This window comes from Pleurodeles waltl, chromosome 6 (genome assembly GCF_031143425.1).
Source record: "Pleurodeles waltl isolate 20211129_DDA chromosome 6, aPleWal1.hap1.20221129, whole genome shotgun sequence".
Classification (NCBI taxonomy): domain Eukaryota; kingdom Metazoa; phylum Chordata; class Amphibia; order Caudata; family Salamandridae; genus Pleurodeles; species Pleurodeles waltl.
Window position 1 is genome coordinate 849,672,774 of NC_090445.1, and position 21,544 is coordinate 849,694,317.

Here is a 21,544-nt window from a genome sequence, read left to right on the forward strand (position 1 = left end):
GTTATACAGGTGTTCAAAACGTATGGCTTTCCAATTGAACATTTCATTTTCCTAGAACAAATGGTGGCTGTGCATAAATCAGAAAGCATTTGTTGCAAGTTTACCGAAGTTTAATGACACAACATCCTTTCCATCCTTTCCATCCTTCAATTACTTTTTCAGTTTGGTGAATTTTCAGCAAGGTTTAGTGACTATGTGGATAGTGGAGGAGTACTCTAATATTAGAATGCCCTGACTTTGTAGTTTGTTAATATGTTATCATGCCAATAAATGTACTGGAACTTTTCTCTTATGAGTATGGCTATTTTTTTACCTCAAAAAACACATCTCTTGTTTGTCATAAATGAGAAAGCATTAGATGCAAGTTTACCAAAGTTTAATGACACAACATCCTTTCTATCCTTTGATTACATTTTTGGTTTGGTGAACTTTCGGCCAGGTTAAGTGACTACGTGGGTGATGGAGGATAAGAGTGAGAGGGTACTCTAATTTTAGAATTCCCTGAGTTTGTAGTTTGATGGTATATATTCAACTTTAGCTTAAGTTTAACTAGACTAACTTTTGTGTATTGGAAGTTTGTCTGCAGAACCCTTATTAAGGGTGTTTCGATGGAAGTTAAATCTTCAGGCTCTTTATGAGGCCAAGATGATGCCTATGGACCCCAAGTGGATTGGTTACGAGTGCAAAGTTGTTGTTTGAAGAAACTGTCTTCATTACTTCTTAGTGCAATGATCCAAGCAGTACAGTTAGAATTGGACACCACAGTATGAGAGTTGCTCGTTCAATCGCAGTCCTGATTCTTTGTAAAGATCAAAACAAGACCTCTCAAATATGCTGTATTTAAAGGTTGGGTGCAGCTTATTTGCTTCTAAGTTGATACATTTTGTAAAACAAAACTTGTAGCTTGGTAAGTGCATTCACTAGTAATGTTTTATGTCAATTGCTGCACTTAAATATGCTATACGAGAACAAACCACTGACGTTTGTAAAACAATAAATATTTGTGTAATACAAAATAGATTTCCAATTGTTTGTTTTGGCATGAAAAAAATAAATCATTCAGAAACTCTGATGTAATTGCAGAAGATGCAATCTGTTGACAATTGTATAATGGCACCATTATTATTAAATACTGTAGAGAGAAGGAACGCTGTTTCCTGATTATATTGTATATTTGTTTTAAAAGGCTGAGTTTATGATTTAAATGATTCTTTATTGTAAGTCTTCATAACTCATTATCTAGGAAACTGAATAAAAAATTGTAACTTAAATATTTTAGAGACTATATATAGGTTTCTTTGAAAAGCTTCAGCAAAAAAGACAACCACGCAGCGCAGGTTGCGATCTCCCAGCCTCCATCAGTGATGCTGCCCGTCGTTTCTCCTGCTCCGTGCATCGATTCGTTGGTCAGGTTTCCGGTGAGCGTCGATTTTCAGCTGCAGAGCCGGCAGCTTGTCATTTCTCCAGCCGCAGATCGGAGTTGCGTCAATCTTTTCCCTGCACGGCGCTCTGTGCGTGGATTTCCTTTTCTTTAGGCTGCCATCTTCTCCTTTCAGGGCCCCAGGAACTGGATGGGCACCACAGGGCAGAGTAGGAGTCTCTCCAGAGACCCCAGGTGCTGGCAGAGAGAAGTCTTTGCTGTCCCTGAGACTTCAAACAACAGGAGGCAAGCTCTAAATCAAGCCCTTGGAGAATTCTTCTCAAGATGGAAGGCACACAAAGTCCAGTCTTTGCCCTCTTACTCTGGCAGAAGCAGCAACTGCAGGTTAGCTCCACTAAGCACAGTCACAGGCAGGGCAGCTCTTCTTCCTCAGCTCTTCAGCTCTTCTCCAGGCAGAGGTTCCTCTTGGTTTCCAGAAGGGTTCTAAAGCCTCTGGTTTTGGGTGCCCTTCTTATACCCATTTTGCCCTTTGAAGTAGGCTTATTTCAAAGGAAAGTCTCTCTAGATTGTGAAATCCTGCCTTGTCCAGGCCAGGCCCCAGACACTCACCAGGGGGTTGGAGACTACATTGTGTGAGGGCAGGCACGGGTGTGAGTGACCACTCCTCCCTTCCTCCTAGCACAGATGGCTTATCAGGAAATGCAGACTACACCCCAGCTCCCTTTGTGTCACTGTCTAGTGTGAGGTTCAACCAGCCCAACTGTCACACTGACCCAGACAGGGAATCCACAAACAGGCAGAGTCACAGAAATGATATAAGCAAGAAAATACCCACTTTCTAAAAGTGGCATTTTCAAACACACAATCTTAAAATCAACTTTACTATAAGATGTATTTTAAATTGTGAGTTCAGAGACCCTAAACTCCACATGCCTATCCGCTCCCAAAGGGAATCTACACTTTAATCAGATTTAAAGGTAGCCCCCATGTTGACCTATGAGAGGGACAGGCCTTGCAACAGTGAAAAATGAATTTAGCAGTATTTCACTGTCAGGACATATAAAACACATTCCTACATGTCCTACCTCAACCATACACTGCACACTGCCCTTGGGGCTACCTAGTACCTACCTTAGGGGTGTCTTACCTGTAAGAAAAGGGAAGGTTTGGGCCTAGTAAGTTGGTACACTTGCCAAGTTGAATTTATAGTTAAAACTACACACACAGACACTGCATTGGCAGGTCTGAGACATGATTATAGAGCTACTTACGTGGGTGGCACAACCAGTGCTGCAAGCCCACTAGTAGCATTTGATTTGCAAGCCCTGGGCACCTCTAGTACACTTTACTAGGGACTTACTAGTAAATCAAATATGCCAATCATGGATAAACCAATTACATACAATTTACGCAGAGAGCATATGCACTTTAGCACTGGTTAGCAGTGGTAAAGTGCTCAGAGTTCAAAAGCCAACATCAACAGGTCAGAAAAAATAGGAGGCAGGAGGCAAAAAGATTGGGGATGACCCTGCATAAGCAAAAAAAGTCCAACACAAACAAAGGCCTGACTGAGCCTACATCCTGCACCTACTCAATTCAACCTCATTGCCTATTACTTATAACCTTTTGCCACGCACAGCAGGTTTTGGTGCCAGAGGCTGTGACTTTGCCCTCTGCTCACACTCCTTAGCATTAATGCCATCTTCTCTTGGCTGTGAAGCCTACAGTCCTTTTAGTGCACACAGATGGTTACGGTCATGGAGTCTGGCCACAAGCCATATTCTGCACCCTTCTTGCCTTGCCCATGAAGCCTGTTGCACAACGGTTTCAGTAGTGACACTCCACCCAGACCATGTTCTCCCACCGCATAATGTGCAAAGCTTTTGGCTGTGCGTAGCAGGCAGTGGTCACTGTGTTTGCCTGAAAGCCATGCTCTCTACCCACTGCCCATGAGGCCTGCTGCTCAAAGCTTTGAGTGGTTCAGAGTACCACAGGATGAAGAATGTGGCTTTTTCCCTTACCCTCCACCCAGTCCATGTTCTCCCAGCACATACAGGGCAAAGCTTTTGGGTGTGTGCAGCAGGCTATGGTCCCAGAATCGGGCCACGCTCCTCACCCGTTCTCATTGCCCACAAAGACACTGCACATGATTTTAGGCACTGGTCACTGTGCACTGTCTTAGGGTACAGGCCATGATCTTTAGAAACACTCTACGCCCGCTCCATTGGATCTCTAACTGGCTCTGGTTGCGGGATATTGCCAAAGCCCACGCCCTACATAGACTCACCGTGGCTGCAGTTAGTACTGATGCTTAATGTGTAGGACCTGTGGCTGTGTGCAGCAGGCACTTGTTGCAGCATGTGGCATATATTCACACTTTAGTCCCACAACCCGGCTAATAAACGTACAATCATCCCTGGAAACTAACACTAAAAAGAAACTTTTTTTTTCAATCTCATTATCAGTTTCGGAAATTCCTCCTTTTTTTACAATTCTGACCTGTACATTAACTTTCAACACTCGAATATTGTGTCCCATTTACATATTTTCCAGTCAAAGCAGCTTTTTAATCTTTACAGATGTGGTCAGCACACCCTAGGAATGAGGTGTATCCCTTTGGTCACCCAACATATTTTTCGTACTCAGGTTGAATAACTCTTCTCAAACTGCTTGCTTAGTGTACTGACGGCCAGAGCAACAAATTAAATCCGTGACACAGTGACACATAATCAGATTATGGTAGTTATCAACCTGCTCCGGACCACAAGTATGGCAGTAAAGCAGCTTTTTAATCCAATCAGATCCATATTTGAAATTCAAAATCAATTCTTGAGCTTGGATTTTCTAATTGTTTTTTTCTATATTTATGCCATGTTATCGCTGAGGCAGACAGCAACATTCCTACAGGACTTAAAACAGAAATATGTTCTTTTTTGATCCAACCTCCCCCTTTTAACTTTGTCCTCTGGACAGTTTTATGAGACATATGAAATAGCAAAAAATTCTTAATGCATTATACGTGTGCCGATTTTTGAGCAGATTTGTCAAACACCAACTTATTGGCAATTCAAAAAACGCCTTTTCAAAAGAACCTTAGGGTCTGATTTAAAGGGGTTACTCCGTTGCAATGATAACAGATATCTCGTCCGCGAAATCTAAATAACATTGTTTTCTATTGGTAGTTAGATTTCAGCAGATGGAATATCTGCCACTGTTGTGATGGAATAACCCCTCTGCAGTCCTTAGTCATAAAAAAGAATATGTTTACATTTTTTAGTTATTTGGAGTGGGTAATCACCACAGTATCCTCCCATTTCAAAGCATCAGGCTCAAAGTATAGTAAAGTGACAAAAGTAGATAGAAAGCAGGGCCACAGTTGCTAATTAGAGTGGGGCTAGGCAACAAGGGGCATCAGATAGATCAGCGCCTTGAAACCCTCACAGGTGATACAAAAACTGATTGATTGATTGAGCTATAATAGTTTTAGCGTTCGCAAAACCGATTCAGAAAAGGTTTTCTGAATTGTTAAATGGGTTTAGAAAACCATATGGAATTGGTATTTGGAAGGGTCGTGTTTAAGGCATCCTTTCCAAAAACGAATACCTTATTATATGTGGTATTGTTTTGATACTGAAATCCAGTTGCAAAACATTACTATTTTACCAACTACACACAGGTAGTGGTAACCCATTCACAGATGGGAAGGAGTCACCTAGGGATCCTGCACCCCTTTGTGAATGTTGACAAAAACATTTATTAAAAGTAGGCAATGGTCCAAGTGACCACTGTCTAGTCTTATAACAAGTTTTTAAAACTTTTCATTTTTTTAAACGCATCCCATTCTCCTTTAAGGGAAATTGGCTACATTTAAAAAAATGTTTTTATTAGAAACAATCATGGGCATGGTGGTCTGTTTTCCCAAGCAGGGCACCATCCCTGTGAAGGAAGCAAATCAGAGTTGGTCGCAATTTATGACATACCTTATTAATATTCATGAGGTAGGTCAAGTTGCTTGGCAAAATACTAATGCATTCAGTAAAAGTTGGTTCGCAAATTAATAACCACTTTTACCGAATACACTCTTCATAGAGAAGGCCCTTAGTTATTTAGCATAACTGCACTCTGTGCTCTGTGAGACGAAACCAGAAAAAATATTTTTGATAAATTCGCTTTCTTGAACCTCTATATGTCAATATCATCTTAGATATGTGTAAGCAATGGACAGAGATGTCCTTAGCTCTTTTGAGGTATTGTCTGCGCTGCAGCAACAAACAATGTCTAAAACACTTTCTTGGGTTACCATTATTCCATTTAGTTAGCATTTTCCTAAATCCTATGCCAATAGGAAAACCTTACCCTCTGAGCTATCCAGTATTACAGGTAGTTCTTCTATCAGTTCAGACAATATGAGCAGGAGCCAGGGAACCTTTGCATGAGTGGGACCACAGGCATTGCTTTGCGACAACAACTGCAGTTGGATTGTCAATGAAATAAGGATTCTTGAGACAGGAGAAAAATCTTGGACTTCCTGCTTCTTTACTTCCCAGCGCTCTCCCACTTGCACAAATTTAATGAAATCAGCCAAATATTCTACTGTAACTCACAGACTTTGGCCTGCATGGTTGACGTCACATGTTCAGCACTCTCTGGTTCTGGTTCTGGTTCTAAGATGTCTCTAATGAAAGGATCAGCACTCCAAAACTAAATCCATCTTCCAGATCCAAACAAATGGTGATCTGGTCCAACAATTGAAAACCAGGCAGCAAGTGACAGAAAAATACAGACCAGTCGTAATGCAACTATAGTGCCAGGCATAGACATATCTCAAAACTCCTAAGTGAACATAAACTGTAGGTAACATATGGACTGCAGATCTACAGAGATCACAGTTCACTAGTAGTTGCAGTGAGCTCCTCAGCATGTCCTAATCTTGCTGCAACATCTTCCGCTTGATCTTGCTTTCAGGATTCTTGCGTAGAATGCTACATCAAAATAGCAAAATACCATGTACTCTGGGCCTTCTAAAAGAACCAATAGATACATACAAAGAAACATCTGTGATTAAGAGGTTACGTTGTATCAGTGTAACCAGAAGAGAGCAGTAATAATCTCAATCCTCCACCATGATCACTTTCTGTCAGTTATCTCCCAGTACCACACTTCCCTTACTCCAAAAAGTAGCCACAATTCATGGGTGCAGTTTCCTCAAGAACTCCACTAGGAGATTGCAGAGAGGATTATGGGGTGCAATTCAAGACACAATGCTTCCATTGCCATCTGATATATTGTGTTGCAGTCCTTTAGCTCTCGCTGCTCAGAGTGACTGCATGGGACAATCTGGGCATTCCAGAAAGGGAACCAAGCAAGGAAGAGATTAAAAACTGCGAACGGAGTAGAGACTATCTCACGATTAGCAAATCACATGTAGGGAGCAACAACATGAGGGGAAGGGAAATAGGTAGTGGGAATCTATAGCAATGCACATACAGAGCTACTGGTATCGGCCACGTTGGAGGTTGGCAGGGTATGTAGTGCCAGGGAAGGGACTAGCAGTTTCCATACTGGGTTTTCCAGGATCCAGGCACCTGCAGTAAGCGGAAAACTATTTTGAGAACTAGCAGATTTTACTGATTTACTAGTGGTCCATATCATCTTGTAGGCCTGGCCTACTTGGTCCTTATCCCTGAATTGACACAGAAAGTCACAGTCCCAATATTCAGACAAGTTAAAAAAAAAACGCAGATTCCACAAGGCACCGCAGTTATTCATTTCTTTGAAAGATTCTGCATTCCCTGAAATGCCACTTTTGGTGAACTTGTTGGTGAGATTTTGCCATGCCTCAAGAGATGATTATTATTGGTAGAAGAGATAAACTGCTATTGACAGTCACTGGAATGTCGTAGGCAGCTGGAAGGGTAAAACAAAAAACAGATCTGAGCAGTCCTTAATTTGTAAAAGAATGAGTGTTGGTGCATGAAGCTCTGCTCAGAAGCATGCGACTGGCTCTATTGAATGTCAGTGCACCGAATACAAAGGTTGCATGCCTCAAAATCACCCCATACCTCATGAATCCACTATCAGATGCTCCCTGACTCTTTGTCTATTTATTGAAGGTCTCTGCTTTCTCCGTGACGGTTTTTCCGTTTTTTCCTTTTTCTGTAATTTGCTTTCCATGTTTTTCCCTCTATGGTTTTGGTAAATGAGTGATGCCGAAAATAAGGGCCGATCCCCAAAAGTGAGTTTCATAGTCTCCACCATCAACCACCGGCTCAAAATAAGCACACAATCTGCGCTGCGATACTGGAGAAGAATCAAACTGGGTTGACAAAAATATTGGGCCTAAACTGCCACAAAGTCCCAAAGCAGAAAAAAACCTTTTAAGAAGGTCAATATAGGTTGAAAGTCCGTGTTGGTCTTTGTCTAGAGAGTCGAAGCATGCCTGACGAATGGCCCCTAATGACCAGGCGGTACTCTAACTGCATGCCTGCCGGGGCGGCTCCTCCGCAAACAAAGAGGAGCGTCGCCCCCCATGCCAGCAGCAGGAGCTGCAAACCTGTAAAAATAAAACAATAATAAACTACGTTTATTATCATTTTATTGTTAAAGTGGCGGGGCTACGGGGGTGACAAGCACCGAGGGGAGCGCACAGAGCACTCCCCTCAGTGTGCATGTATGTTTCGCCGGCCGTCTCGGGCAGGCCAAACACAGAAACACACATGCGCACATGGCACAGCGCTGGGTTGGAGAGAGCAGGTCTAGCCTCCTAGTCTGCGTTGGCGCGCCCAGCCAATCATAATGCTGCTTTGAGCAGCGTCATGATTGGCCACAGGGCAGGCTGGGAGCCTGTGCCTTGCGTGCGGAGGAGAGTGGTAGTGTGTCACCGAGGTTTAGGTAAGTTTTTTTTGTTTTTAAATATTTTTTTAAAAAAATGTATTCCTGCGTCCCCGCCCCGCCACTTTGCCCAGTCGCCAGCTGCAACTGATACCTGCACTCGAACATGCACTATATTAAAAGGCATAGTCACAGTGCTTCATGCGACCTACTTGACTGCAGATTCCATGGTTACTTCTACTGAAGGAGCTCGCGGTAAATGCCACTATTTAGTCCAATTTATTGAGTGAGAGATAAGAGCACTGCTTAAGGGCATTCCTAGCAGGCGCCGTCACTGTCTGAACGTCCCCCAAGGATGACTCACACTTCCATTCTCTTCCCTCACACACCTTGTATATTATTGGCGACGCTTTATTGCGTTTCTGGGAGCTAGGCAACACACTCTGCCTGTCACCTTCGTCCCTCTGTGTCTCGTTTACCTTGCTCCTTCCTGGGTTTTGCTTCCACCACGTCTCATTGTTTTGAGGCGCTTATTATTCTCTCCCCGTGCGTCTCGGCCTCAGAATATGCTTGTAAAAAGCAAGGCCTGGTGCGTGATTTGTTTCAAGGTTATGCACAGTGTGCTTAGGGATGCAGCGGGGTAAACAGAAGACAAACGCGTGCACATGAACCGTGGCATGAATTATTCACTGAGCAGGACCTTCACAGCCAGGCTTGGTTTACCAGGATGATCCTTAAATAGCACTGAAACGTTTCAATAGGAGCAGGAAGGTGTAACGTCTTCTTTATCTAAACACGAATCATGACGACCCACCCCAAGCCTCTGTGAGCACGTGGAAGACGCCATTAAATCATACCAGTGCTAGGTTTGTAATATCCCTTTCTAGCCCCAGGGGCCAGGTGTCCTGACATTGTTTCCTAAAAATTGAAAACCTTGTTACTAATTCAGCTGATTATTTGTTGGTGGCTAGTTGTTTCATCTCACCAGATAGGGCAAGCTGTCTGAATGTGAAAAGACCAGGTTAGCTTTATTGTCACTCTCATTTGCTACCTTTGTCACTTTCATTTGTTCCCTTCTTATTCATTAACTTGTATGGACTTTCCGTCCTCTTGTGTATGTCCCTTCCCTGGAGCATGGCCTCCTTATTTGTGTCTTTCCGATGCTTACTTTTCAGGTGCTACATTTTTCGTTTTTGGACAAGCACAATATGAAAATGCATGTATTTTCTAGCTGTCTCTCTCATGTAATTCTCTCCCTCTGTGCTTCGCCACTCCGTCTGGCTCTCACCCATGTGCTTCTCCCTTCCCTCCTCTATAATGTGCTCACACTCATGTGCTCCATTTAGCATTGCTTTTCACCTGTGTTTCTCCCCCAGTTCTAAGGAGCTCTTGTGCTCATTTGGTTTTCCTCCCCTGTGCTCCACGATGCTCTCTCTCTTGCTGTTGTTTGCTTCCCCCACCCACCCCCTCTGTTTTGCCTCTCCCTCCCTGCATTGCTTCCACCCTGATAACCCTGTGTTGCTTTCCTTCACCTGATTTGAAATAAAAAACACATTTTATTTTCTTTTTCTGCTTAAATTCAACTCAGGTCAGTAAATGAACAGAAAAAAGGGTCCATGTAATTGTGTTGGTGCGCATGTTTACAAAACGGCACAGCCTGCTGTGTCATAGACTTTTTTCTCCTTTAGCTATGCGACACAGCATCAGGGACGCAGAACAGCATTGCAAAAAATCATTGGCAAAGCCAATAGGTCCCATGAGTGACACAGACTAGTTTTGCAAATGCTTGTTTTACATGCCGCCTGCTTCATGAAGGGAATCTTTTCATGCACTTCAAACTGCAGGCGAAAAGCTTTAGTGCATTAATATTAGACCAAACTCAAATTATTTGCTTTTCATGATTAAATTTGTGAGTAGACTGTTCATCCAAAATCACAAATTCCAGTAGCTTATTTAAAAATCTTCATTTTAATCACTTTATATACTCAGAAAAATGTATGTTTTAATGATCCATTTTACTCTTCATTTTTCAAACTATACTGATTTCCTCCCTGTTCAATATGTGTGTTGATCATCTATATTTAATCCACCACATACAGTAGCAAAGGGAGACCAACTGGTTAGTCAATGCAACCTAGGGGAACAATAAAAGTACCTCAGAACACCTAGGTATTCCTTTATTTTTGGTACTCTTGGTACTATGAATAACTGCAAAAAGGGTGCCTATGGAAGTAATGATCCTACTCACTACATGTTTAAGTCCTCAACATTAATGACCATAGAGTCCAGGGCTTTCGTCTGGACTAGGGAAACTAAATGCCCTGGTGCAATGTTGTTTAGAATTGTCAGTCAACCTCATGTCAATTCAGTCAGGGCAATACGTAACATACAACATAAATGCCGCTGAAAGGATTTAATCGCTGTTTTTGGGTCCTTTTTAGGCTACTCGTTTTGGGTCCTGTAGGAGCAAAATGTAATGGATTTGTGTGGTGTTCAAGTTTCATATGCATTCCAGTGCGTAGCCACCCCAATCAGTGATTAAAGCAGTACGAAAATGTAAAACTATTCATGGATGGAACCAGACAGTGTAAACCCTTTGCAAGGCACACAAAATGATGCAGGGACTCATAGTGGTATTGTATGTAATCATTAATCTGTAAAAATAGTTAATAGACCATGTAGGAATCAATACACACCTCTCCATATATACATAAGGTGTGTTGTCATTAGAGCGTTCAAATATCATGTATAACACATCTGGTCGGAAAATTAGCATTGCAATTTCTGCCCCACAATACGTTTCTCAATATAAAATATGCTACCAGTTACAATAATAATTTTGTACTGGGGTATTTGTTTCTGTAGCGCAAATGAAAGCCCTGAACCCTATGGTCATTAATGTGGAGGGCTTAAACATGTAGTGTGTAGGACCAGTACTTCCATAGGCACCATTTTTACAGTTTTTAATCATACCAGGAACACCAAATATAAAATGATACGTAGGTGTTCCAAGGTATTTATATTGTTAAATCCCCGGCAGGAGAATATCCAAAGTGCTCCCTGGAATATGAACAAACCCATCCTGGTTTTTAGGAACTAGGTGAGACCCGATGATGAAACATGACACCAATAGGGTGTGTGAGAGTCTACAAAATAAATAACAGAGATTGTGGATTTGTGAGGATTAAGCTTCAGGCACTGTAAAAATAGGATACATTTTAGTGTCATTCGATCGTTTATATTTTCTACCATATTTCGGCACTGAACTAGTCCGTTGTGGGTGGGGAAGATTTCACTTTTAATCTTGAAAAGACTGCATCTAGGAGTACTTGGTAAGGTTATGATACAATTATGGGGATGGTTGAACTCCACTTGGAGAGGCGAACTCGTGTACTTAGAATCATGTCAAAAAGAAATAATGAATATTATCATGCATACAGTCAACCATAGATAGATTTGAAGAGGATATGGAATTGAAAAGACTCCTCTTGAAGCACTAAGGGCCATATGTACGAAAGCTTTTTCCATAGACACAGAATGGGTAAAATCCTTTCGTACATCTGGCCCTAAGTCTCTAGAAAGTAGCATTATAGCAATGCAGATATCAAACAATGCCCCAACAATAGTCCCGTACTGAACACCTTTTCCATGGTACCCTAAGCTTCAGCAACAAGTGGTGGTCAATGAGCACGAGGACCATTTTCGATAATTCCTTTTAGACATTCCAGGGGTGAAATTATGGGTTTTCAGACCATTGTAGTAGGGACCTGAAACCTTCTCTGTGACTCAATTCAAATGAAAAATGCACGGTATTAGTTTATAATATAGATAAACACTTTTGTAATTTAAATATATCTTTATCTCCCAGGAGTGCAGGCTTAAATGTGCCTATTGAGGTTTAGTAGCTTCTGCGTATGTTATGGTTCATCGTCTATCGTAAGCACTGTGTTCGAGCGCCATTTTACTTATTCAGAAGAGTGAGATATGTAGAGGCTGCATGTCGGGGAGCAATCATGCATTCCGAAAGGTAAACTCCCCACTTACTTGGGATGTCACTCCCTTGGGCTCTCACTCATTGCCACCGAGCAGAGTTCCAGCCCCGAATCACAACTGTCCTCACACCACACAAACATGCAGTCGAAAAGGGGGCTGCTGAGTGTCTAAAGTGGGTCGAGGGACAAGCTTGTCAGGTCATTGCGGTTTATCTGTACATGATGTCACTTCCGTTACACCTGGTATTATTGTGATTCATCGTCCGCACTGCTGGGCAGAGCTAACGAAGATCTGACAGCAGGTGATGCTTGTGCAGATTGCCAAAATAGTTTCTAAAATGGCCACGTTAATATGATTTCATATCGAATAAGTCTAGGCATCAACAAGCAAGAAGTCCTGTACTGCAGCAAATTAAGCAGGTGCTCGTGTTTATTGAGAACAAATACAAGGCTACTTTAAAAATAGCACATGTTCTTGGAGTCCCATTTATAGTTTAAAAATATATATATATATATATATATATTTAAAAAGTACGACTTCAGTCTTTGAAATATGCCTTTGCCCCGTTCTTCATTCTGGCTCTTGTGCAGGGTCCTGCTTCAAAGGCTTCTGTTTCAGTTGCTACATGGCTTAGACTGTTTTAGGCTCTGATGATATAGTCTATTCTCTGTGGGTCTGCGTGCGTCTCTACTCAATGGGGCCACATATACCAAATAGTGGAGAGATTTGCCGCTTCCGTGCACACACTTTGTCTCAGGGCTTCACGTGGTGTCATCACTCTAGGAGAGCAGAGTCCTTGCTTCACAGCCAATAGCACATTGCATCCCGGGGCTTCTAGATGTGCGTTTAATGCCGTCATGGTGGGCTCTGCAATGCCCGCATGCCCGGCGATGTTGGCTAAAAAGCCACAATTGACTGACGGTCTCACGCATGACAGCGAGCTCCTATATAGTTATATTTTAACATTTCCATTATTTTAACAATTTAGTTCATTCGGAAAACTCTGATTGTTTCACATGAAAACAAAACAAGTTCTGTTGACATAATTTGTGAGGCTTCCCTCTTCCCTTCAGCTCGTGCATTGAGAGGCACAGCCATTGCAAAATGCTTTATCTTTTACATATTGAAAACCTCGATTCCAGCTTCACTAACGCACAGCAAGGGTACACCATGGGCAGCAGCAGTACAACCTTCATCGACACAAAGAAGAGCTGGAGGGCCGGTACCGGTAGGAGGAGTGGCACATGCTTCTGTTTCACACACAGAAAAGGCACAAGTTGAAACAGTGCAAAGTTCATTTCCTCAAACTGTAGGTGAAAGAGGACCATTGCTGGAACCATCTTCTCTCTTAGAAAGATACAGGATGGGCAACAGCAATGTCAACCAAGGCTGTAGCTTCCACCAGTGCAGCAGGTGCAGTGGCACCAGGACCCAGAGACCCGAGGGGCCCACTGAACCCTGATTATTGATGTGTTTCACAATTCAAACAGCAGCCAGGGATCCCATTTCCTTCCATGTGCCAGGGCCCATGACATATTGGCTAATCCATTGATGAAAACGCCCTTTCTTTCAGAGAGCATGTACAGATGCTCAGCAGCAATGCAAGCTTCCCTCGCTCACTGAACAGGTACAAATTGGACAGCAGCAGTGCAAGCTTCCCCCTCACAGGACATGTGCAGTTCGGAACAGCAATAGTGCAAGATTCACTTTCCTGCAGAATAGGCAAACCATAGGAGAAGCAATTCAAGTTTCCGCCTGTCACAGAAGGCGGACACAGTGGAAAAATCCTTCCGCAAGAACAGATTCAGAAGGGCAGCAGTAGAGAAAGCTTCAATCACTCACAGAAGATGCCCAGCTGTGGCATTTATGGAATGTAGGTTACACAACAATCTCTGGAGCAGGTATTGAATCCAGTGAGATGAGTGTACAGGTGAATGAGTGTGTGGATATGCAAGTGCTGCCACTACTCTCACTCTGGTGACAATCCAAGTCAGTACACTTACTTGCTGTCCATCTCTTTCATGCCTCCTGCATTTACTCGGGATGCTTTCAGTGATGATTCTCTTATATACTGATAACCGCACAGCAGTTACTATAAGTCCTGCCATCACTGCTGCAACACTTAATTCCCACATTCTTGATACTACCACTCTCTAAATATTCCATTGCTTCTATTTACATGCACATGTGGGGCACAGAGATATTCCCATCCCATGGTGTGAAAGGGGCAGGAGATAAAGAGTGGTGTCCAGTGAGGCTATTTAAAAACACAGTTGGAAAATGTGACTGTACACTGCTCTTACATCCCCCTTCCCAGTGCTTAATTTGCAAATAAAAAAGTGCTGGTGCCCAAAGCCCTCCTCTTAAACATGCTGCTTCTGCAATTAAATGTGCAAACACAGAAGACTGAGGCAGCGTAATCCTAAAGCCATCTCGGGCCTCTCCAATCCATTTACAGCCACTCCCTGCCCCTTCAGCTCACTCTTGCTACTTTCTGCTTTCGCCCATTGTGACAGCTTTTTCGTTTTTCTCTCCCTTCGTCTTTCCCATATGTGTCTTTTGCTTGCAGTAAATGGTTGAGGCAGAAAAATAAGCGCCGGCCCTCGAAAATAAGTGCCGGTGCCCAGCACCTGAAACCACAAGCACAAATTAAGCACTGCCCCTTCCCCATCCATCTATTGAGCCTTCTAATGTCTACATTCCCTGTCTCTGTATCAGACATTCCTCCATCTTCCTCTCTTATAATCCATTCTCTTTGTCTATCAGTTCACTCCTTACCATCCACTTTTCTCTTTCTCTCTCTCTTCTCCTCCTTCTCCCATGTTCACCACTACAGTTTTCTTTCTCTCTCTTCTCAATCTCTTTCCGTCTTCCTCTTCTTGCAGCTTTGTCTTTTCACCATTGCCTCTCATCACCACCCTCACACTCATCATTCAGACTTGCACCTATTCTCTCCCACTTTTCAGTCTCATACATACTCCGTCACCTCTTCTCATGCTTCCCACCCCTCCATCTCTCACCTGCCTCCTATCACCTATTTCTCTCTTTCGCTCCACCATCAGCGCATTTTTGCCACCCTAAGTGAAGACATTTTTTCTGCACCACCTCCTCTAGCACCAGTGCCATATTTGATGCTGGTAATATTATATCTCTGCTTTTGGCAGTCTCTGAATTCCCCTAACATTTATGTTCACCAAATATCACCTAACCCTCTCCTCTCTCACAGTATCCCCTCCTTCTAGCACTTCCTCTCTTGAACTCATTCCTGCTACCCATCTTCTTAAGCACCTTCTCCTCACATTCCCCTAGCTCACACCCCTTCCTGTATCTCACCTCTCCTCCTCTTCCACCCTCCTACCTCATATATTTCATATGCACGCCTCATCGCTCTCTCTCCACCCTCCTCTCTTCCCCACCCTCTGTTTCACTTTCCACTAGCTCGTGCGGACACACAGACTTCTTTCCGGCATGCCACTCTCCTCACCAAAACACTCCTTTCAACCTCTTTCGCACATCTTCTGCTCTCACCTTCTTCTCACAACCACCCGCTCCTCTTGACGCTCAGATGCACGTTCTCACATCCTCCTCTCACTGACGCCGAAACACAGAAACCTCTCTGCATTCAATACTCCTTCCCCCTGCAAATATCTCTTACTTGCCATTCCCACATGCCCTCTAGCGCTCTCTTCTCTTGCACTCTTACATTCGGAATTCTCTCATTCAAGTCCTTTTCCTCACCTTCTCTTTCTCATACATACTTTTACTTTTTTGCTCTCTTACACAGACACACTAAGGGTAGATGTGTTTCTTCCTCCTTTCAACAGTGCTGTTGAATTAACACTTTCCATACTCATAATGGTGAAAACAAAGCTGTGCTCCGCATTTATGCAGTATTGACTAAGATGGCCTGCTGCTGTCTGAAGAGAAAATCCTATGCAGCATGTCTACACATGCACATTTAGAGCAATGTAATGCTGATTTCCGGATGAAATAGATATTTAGTTGTAAAAAAAAAGAGTTTGGGGGTCATTTACGTACTGCTGGACCTTGTGTTGGAGTTATAATGGATCAGACATTTCAGTTAACACCGTTTGAACCTCTACACACTTTGAACCTCTATACTTTGATCCTGTCACACATATCCTCGAAGAGGTTTCATCTTTCACCCTGAAGGAGAAGATATAAAAACCTCCGCCCTCTAAAACAAAATCTGTTAAAGTGCAGAATAGAGACCATTATAATTAAAAATGTGCCAAGTCTAATTCAACCCTGTTAATTAATCTGATCGGCAGATCTGGCGAGAGCTGCCTCAACGTTGCAACCTGCTGCTCTCTGGCATGAGTACAGGTTGGAGCGCGCACAGAAGCAGAGCGTCGCCCTTATATCGCATAGAAAGAAGCACTGTAAAAAGCTGTACGCTTCATCTTAGAATAAAGTTATGTTATGACTACACTGTAATGCTTCCCCTTCCGCCCATAAGCATTGTCCTCTGCAATCGGGATCAACATGTTCTTCTCATCGACTAGTGACTTTTGCCAGTTGTGACTGCATGAGACATAACACTCATAAACAAATACATCAGTCCAACAATACAATCAGTAGAGCAACAAGCACTACATTATCTCGATGCTTTCCTTTCACTGCAGTGACCCCCATACTTACCATCACCAAACAGCACTTGGTGGAACACCTCTGGAAACGGCAGGAGTTGTGCAGTGGGTCAGATACCCAGGTCTTGCAGAGATGTCTAAAAACTAAACAACTTTCAGCTAACATTGAAGAAATATTTCACATTCATCCTGTACCAGTTAAATCATACTGTCATCATTGTCCTCCTTTTAAACTGATCATTTCCCCTCTCTCATATCATATGACTACTCTGTAAAAGATTCCCTCTTTGCCACGTCATCAACAGTTCAACTTTTTTAGCCTTTCTGCTGGATTCACTTTTCATTTTCTTTATTTTACGGCGCTGGGAAACTGGATTCTCTTCTAGTAACTGTTAGCACTACATAAGTAAATAAAAGACAAATGTAAACACAAAGTCCTCCTACCTTCCGGGAGGGTGCCAGTCACTAACTGGTACAAATATCGAGCAACTTTGCCCAGCTGCCGCTTGCACCTCCTCTGGCAACGACTCATGTTGGTCATGGATGTCGGCTGGTGTCGGTGAAAGAGTCCAACACTACATTGGAAATGCAGAGAAGTCACTAGGCTGTTTATCAAACGTCAATACTTCGCCACCTCCTCTTGTGATTCCCACACTCCACAATGAAGCAGGATCAGAGGTCGCCGGCCATCTCCCCAACCTTTGCCCGAAGACAGCAAGAGAGACTATCGTCCCAAGGCTCCACGGTGAGAATCCTATTTTTGATGAAGCCTACAGACGAGAACAGCATTAACATCACCGTGCAGATTCAGAGTGAAACTTGTGACCCTCATCACGTCATGCAAATCGTTTGAGCTTTTGGACCAAAAGGTTCTGGCAGAAGGGAGACGTAAAATCTCAGAAAATCCGCAGACAGTGTATCACCTTTTCTCTTGGAGTATGATACATATAGTTGTACTCTACGCAGCCTCTAGAACAAACTGACTGGATCCCTTGGTGCGAATGTGAATGCAGACGTCGTCTCTACGGTTTTCTTCACAGCAAGTTCTTTGAGCAGTCTTTAATAACTATCTGTTCTTTACTTTCCAGGGCTTCCCAGCCCTAGGCAATCGAGTCCACTTCTCCACTCGTAGAAATCCACAAGATGAGTACCCTTCACATGTTTCTGCCTTAAGAGCTTTGTTCTCTCATGTGAACTTCTTTCGATGTCTTCTCGCCAAGTTCTCCACGGAGTCAAGACTACCTATATGTACTATTATACATAGTTAAATGTCCCAATCCTCTTCTTTACGAACAATTTGTTGACGCTCCCTGACGATTTTAGTTTAGGTGTGCTGTTTTTTAAATTCCTTAAATGCCCCATTTGACAAAAGATTATCTGTGGCGTTGTACTCTCTCCCGCTGCCTGTCTCTCTCGTGCATCCTCGCTGCGAACCTGCAGAGCACTTCAAGTCACAGCTCCTGGGTCCTGCGAACAAGAGGTGATGATGGTTGGCATGGTAACGCCAGACTCCACAGGTCTGGCCAACCAACAGAACTGTCTGGAAAATGAGACGAGGATGCATGTTCCTCTCATGCAAATGCGAGCTCCAGGAAGAGAGGCAAAGTTTGAACAACGGGGGGAGCCGCATCCTTGAAACAACGGGAAAAACACGGAGCTCGAGCGAGGAGTGGCAAGCCGAAAGTTTGAGACAGATGCGCTGTGAAGGCTATTGAGATGTTTCGGAGAGCTGTAACTGTACACTGGCCGAGGGCGGCCTCGTCTCCGTTAAAGCAACAACAACCCCATACAACGCCAGCGATAAATAAACTGGAAGCAATACGAATTAAACACCACTTCTTAACACACTGAATGCTGCCACGCCTTTCTATCTAGCCTAAACACAATGCACTGAACAGTGCACCCACAAACTGCACTAAAAGCACATGTTTACTGCAAGAGGGTGTGTAACTCACAAGGTCTCACAGGCCTGCGGCTTTATCAAAGCACGGATCACCAAGGTGACTCCCAGTAGTTTGGTCTGAGTGTGCTAACCTCGTTATATGTAAGACATCACTCCCCTTTCTGGTTATCCTTTTAATAGTCGGGTAAAGTTAGATAACATGTGGCAGCCAAAGCTTTTGTTTTCCCTCCCAGCAGCTGCCTGCAAGACCGTAAATCCGCCCCATTTTTCCCAGTGTGGAGGTCACGCCCCTGAGCCTCCAGCTGCCTCCTGGGAGATTCATGGCCTGGCAATAAGTGGATGGCTATTATTAGTGATGATAGAAATAATAATAATAATAATAATAATGCTTCCATTGCAAACCTGCTAACGCCCCACACTCATCAATGCATTAGCTGTTGTTTTCTTTAAAGGGGTTTGGCGGATCTATGTACAATTGAGTGAGTGCCCTGTGAAGCCAAACCGGAGGCTGCCACCACTTTCAGGACGAGCTGTGACCACCACCCTGCACCAAGAGCTCCCCTGCTCTCTGATCCTGTTTTGACGTCTTTGTAAGGCTTCACAGAGTGGACTAAAACATTCTCCGCCGTGGTCTCCAACAACCAAAGGGCGTCTAGTAGCTGGAAATAAGGTGATACAATAAGACTTTGCTGTCAATTTGCACCCGGCATGTGAAAGTCACCTTATTTTGTGGAGTCAGTCAACAACACACTCACTCTCGTTTGTACTTGCCCTTAATGGACGCTTCTTATTCGCTCATTGGCTGCTCCTGAAGATTTAAGCACTCTGCAGGAATGATTTGATGCCATTTTTTTAAAAAAAGCACCTATATTAAAAGATGCGTTCTTTGGAGGTTTACTTGCCTCCACCTCCATGTGCTTAGTCAGCAGATATTTCCGTGACCAGCGCTTTCAGGAGGAAGCAAGCAGTCCCATCATGAGCTCCCAGGGCAGGGTATGCCCAGAGATGTTAATGTGTACTGGTGTTGGGGACCGCAACACTTGCTAGTTAGTTCTGTGGGCAGTTCTATGTTGTCAGAAAAAAAAAAGGCCCCGGTTGCAGTACTGAGCATGACGAGAGTTAAGAAGGCACCACACTCAGCTAATCATTTTGAGGTTATTAATAAGACTAAACCCGACACCTCGAAAATGTGTGGAAAAAAGAAGGGAAAAAACACTTCTAATGTCCATTTCCCTCATTTGTCACGGAAGAGCAATACATTATTGCTTTTACCTCCCATCACCTACTGGTGCAAACAAGGTGAAATATTCGTGTGACGTCCTAGTGTACTTTCTCCTCGTTCTTACCACATTCTGGTGAAGTATAAGTGAGGCTGTGCACGTGGGGATGCCTTGTAAAATGCTGCTGTGTGCCTCGAGAATCGGTACAGTTACCAATACTGTTAAATATTCACATGAGACTATTAGCCACCGTCTTCAGTGGATAGCAATTTGGTTGTCAGGTATTTGTGAATACCCAGCATCACCACCACTAATTACTGAGGGTGTATAGTGGCCAACAACAACTCCCTGACTTGCTTCTGCATGCCATAAGCTGGATGCAGGTAAAGTGGCTGGGCCTTTCCCTTTCTGTTGCGGCTTTCGAAGGTGGAGACCCCAGGGTGCCTTCTGAGGAAGGCCCAAAGGGTGCCTTCTGTTTATTGTAGAGTACACTCCCAATGCCTCTCCCACAGCAGAGGGCAGCTTTGGTTCACAAGTCCCACCTTGATTACTGAAAGGGGTTACATATGGTGAAAATGTAACAAAACATCAGAGGGCTAAAAAACATCACCGTTGAAAACAACCAAAGAATATAAAGAACTGTACCCGATCAACAAAGCAGAACACGCCTTCACACCAGACTGTGTATCAATTAAACAGGACTATCAAAGTGTCCTTCTAAATCTGCATCTGCGCGGCAATACTAGGTGTTGGCATGGAGGGGTACACTTTCTAGAGATCAAAGAATCATCTATCTAAAACTTCCTTCCATCTCTCGCATACTTAGAATAAGAACACCTCAAATTAGGAAAATATACTGAAAATCCACCTGTTCTGATGTCAAACTCCAATGTTTTCTAGAATTAATTTATAACATCTGCACTTGCTCTCATTGCTTCTTGGCATCCCTGAAGTACTCTGAAGCAGCCTTACAGAGGTGTGGGATAATGGACAAAATCAGGCAAAACTGGAAATACTGCCAAAATCTGCCAATCCAAAGTTTGAGAGGGATCTAGCCTTGCAGCTACATGGTGATTCACATAATATGCAATGGAACTAGTGTTGGAGCCTAGAACTAATATTACTCTGTAATTCAATAGCAAAGAAAGTAGCTCGACATGGTGGGCACTCATCCTGTATACAGTATATGATTGCAACTCCATTCTGCTAGGGGCCCTACAAAAATTGTTAAAAAAAAGGTTCAGGCTACCTAAAAAAAAGACTGCTAGAGTAACCTGTAAAATGCAATTAAGACAGTACATTTATCAAGACACGTGTGCAAAGAAAGTTCCAGCTTCTTTGCATAGTGATCAGATTTCTGTAAGATTGGTGTCCTTCTCGGTAGAAGGAGGAACCACGAAACGCCGCTGCTGAGATAAGACAAAAAATCATTTGTGACATGCCCAAGTGTTGTATGCTGAGAGTTACTGTAAGTCTCTGTAGTGTAATAGACTGCATCCGCTAGAACTCTCTTTTAGGTACTGCAATCTCTACTCTAGAAGACCTCTTCAGACATCTTGTTCAGATAACTATTCATCATTTACAAGGCTAAATGCAAGGATGCAGT

General features: G+C 43.3%; 1 protein-coding gene across 2 annotated transcripts in view; it reads right to left on the minus strand.

Moving 5' to 3' along the window:
- Window positions 1-21,544, minus strand: part of KCNIP2 (potassium voltage-gated channel interacting protein 2) — a 1,298,474-nt gene that overhangs the window by 550,570 nt on the left and 726,360 nt on the right. Inside the window, exon 1 of one of the 2 annotated variants that reach the window (XM_069239574.1) lies at window positions 17,260-18,412. The exons of the other annotated variant lie outside the window; for it this stretch is intronic. Coding sequence (XP_069095675.1) covers window positions 17,260-17,356 — 97 coding nt within the window. The 5' untranslated portion in view covers window positions 17,357-18,412. Of the gene's footprint in view, window positions 1-17,259; window positions 18,413-21,544 lie in introns of those variants that run through there. 2 annotated transcript variants of the gene reach the window in all.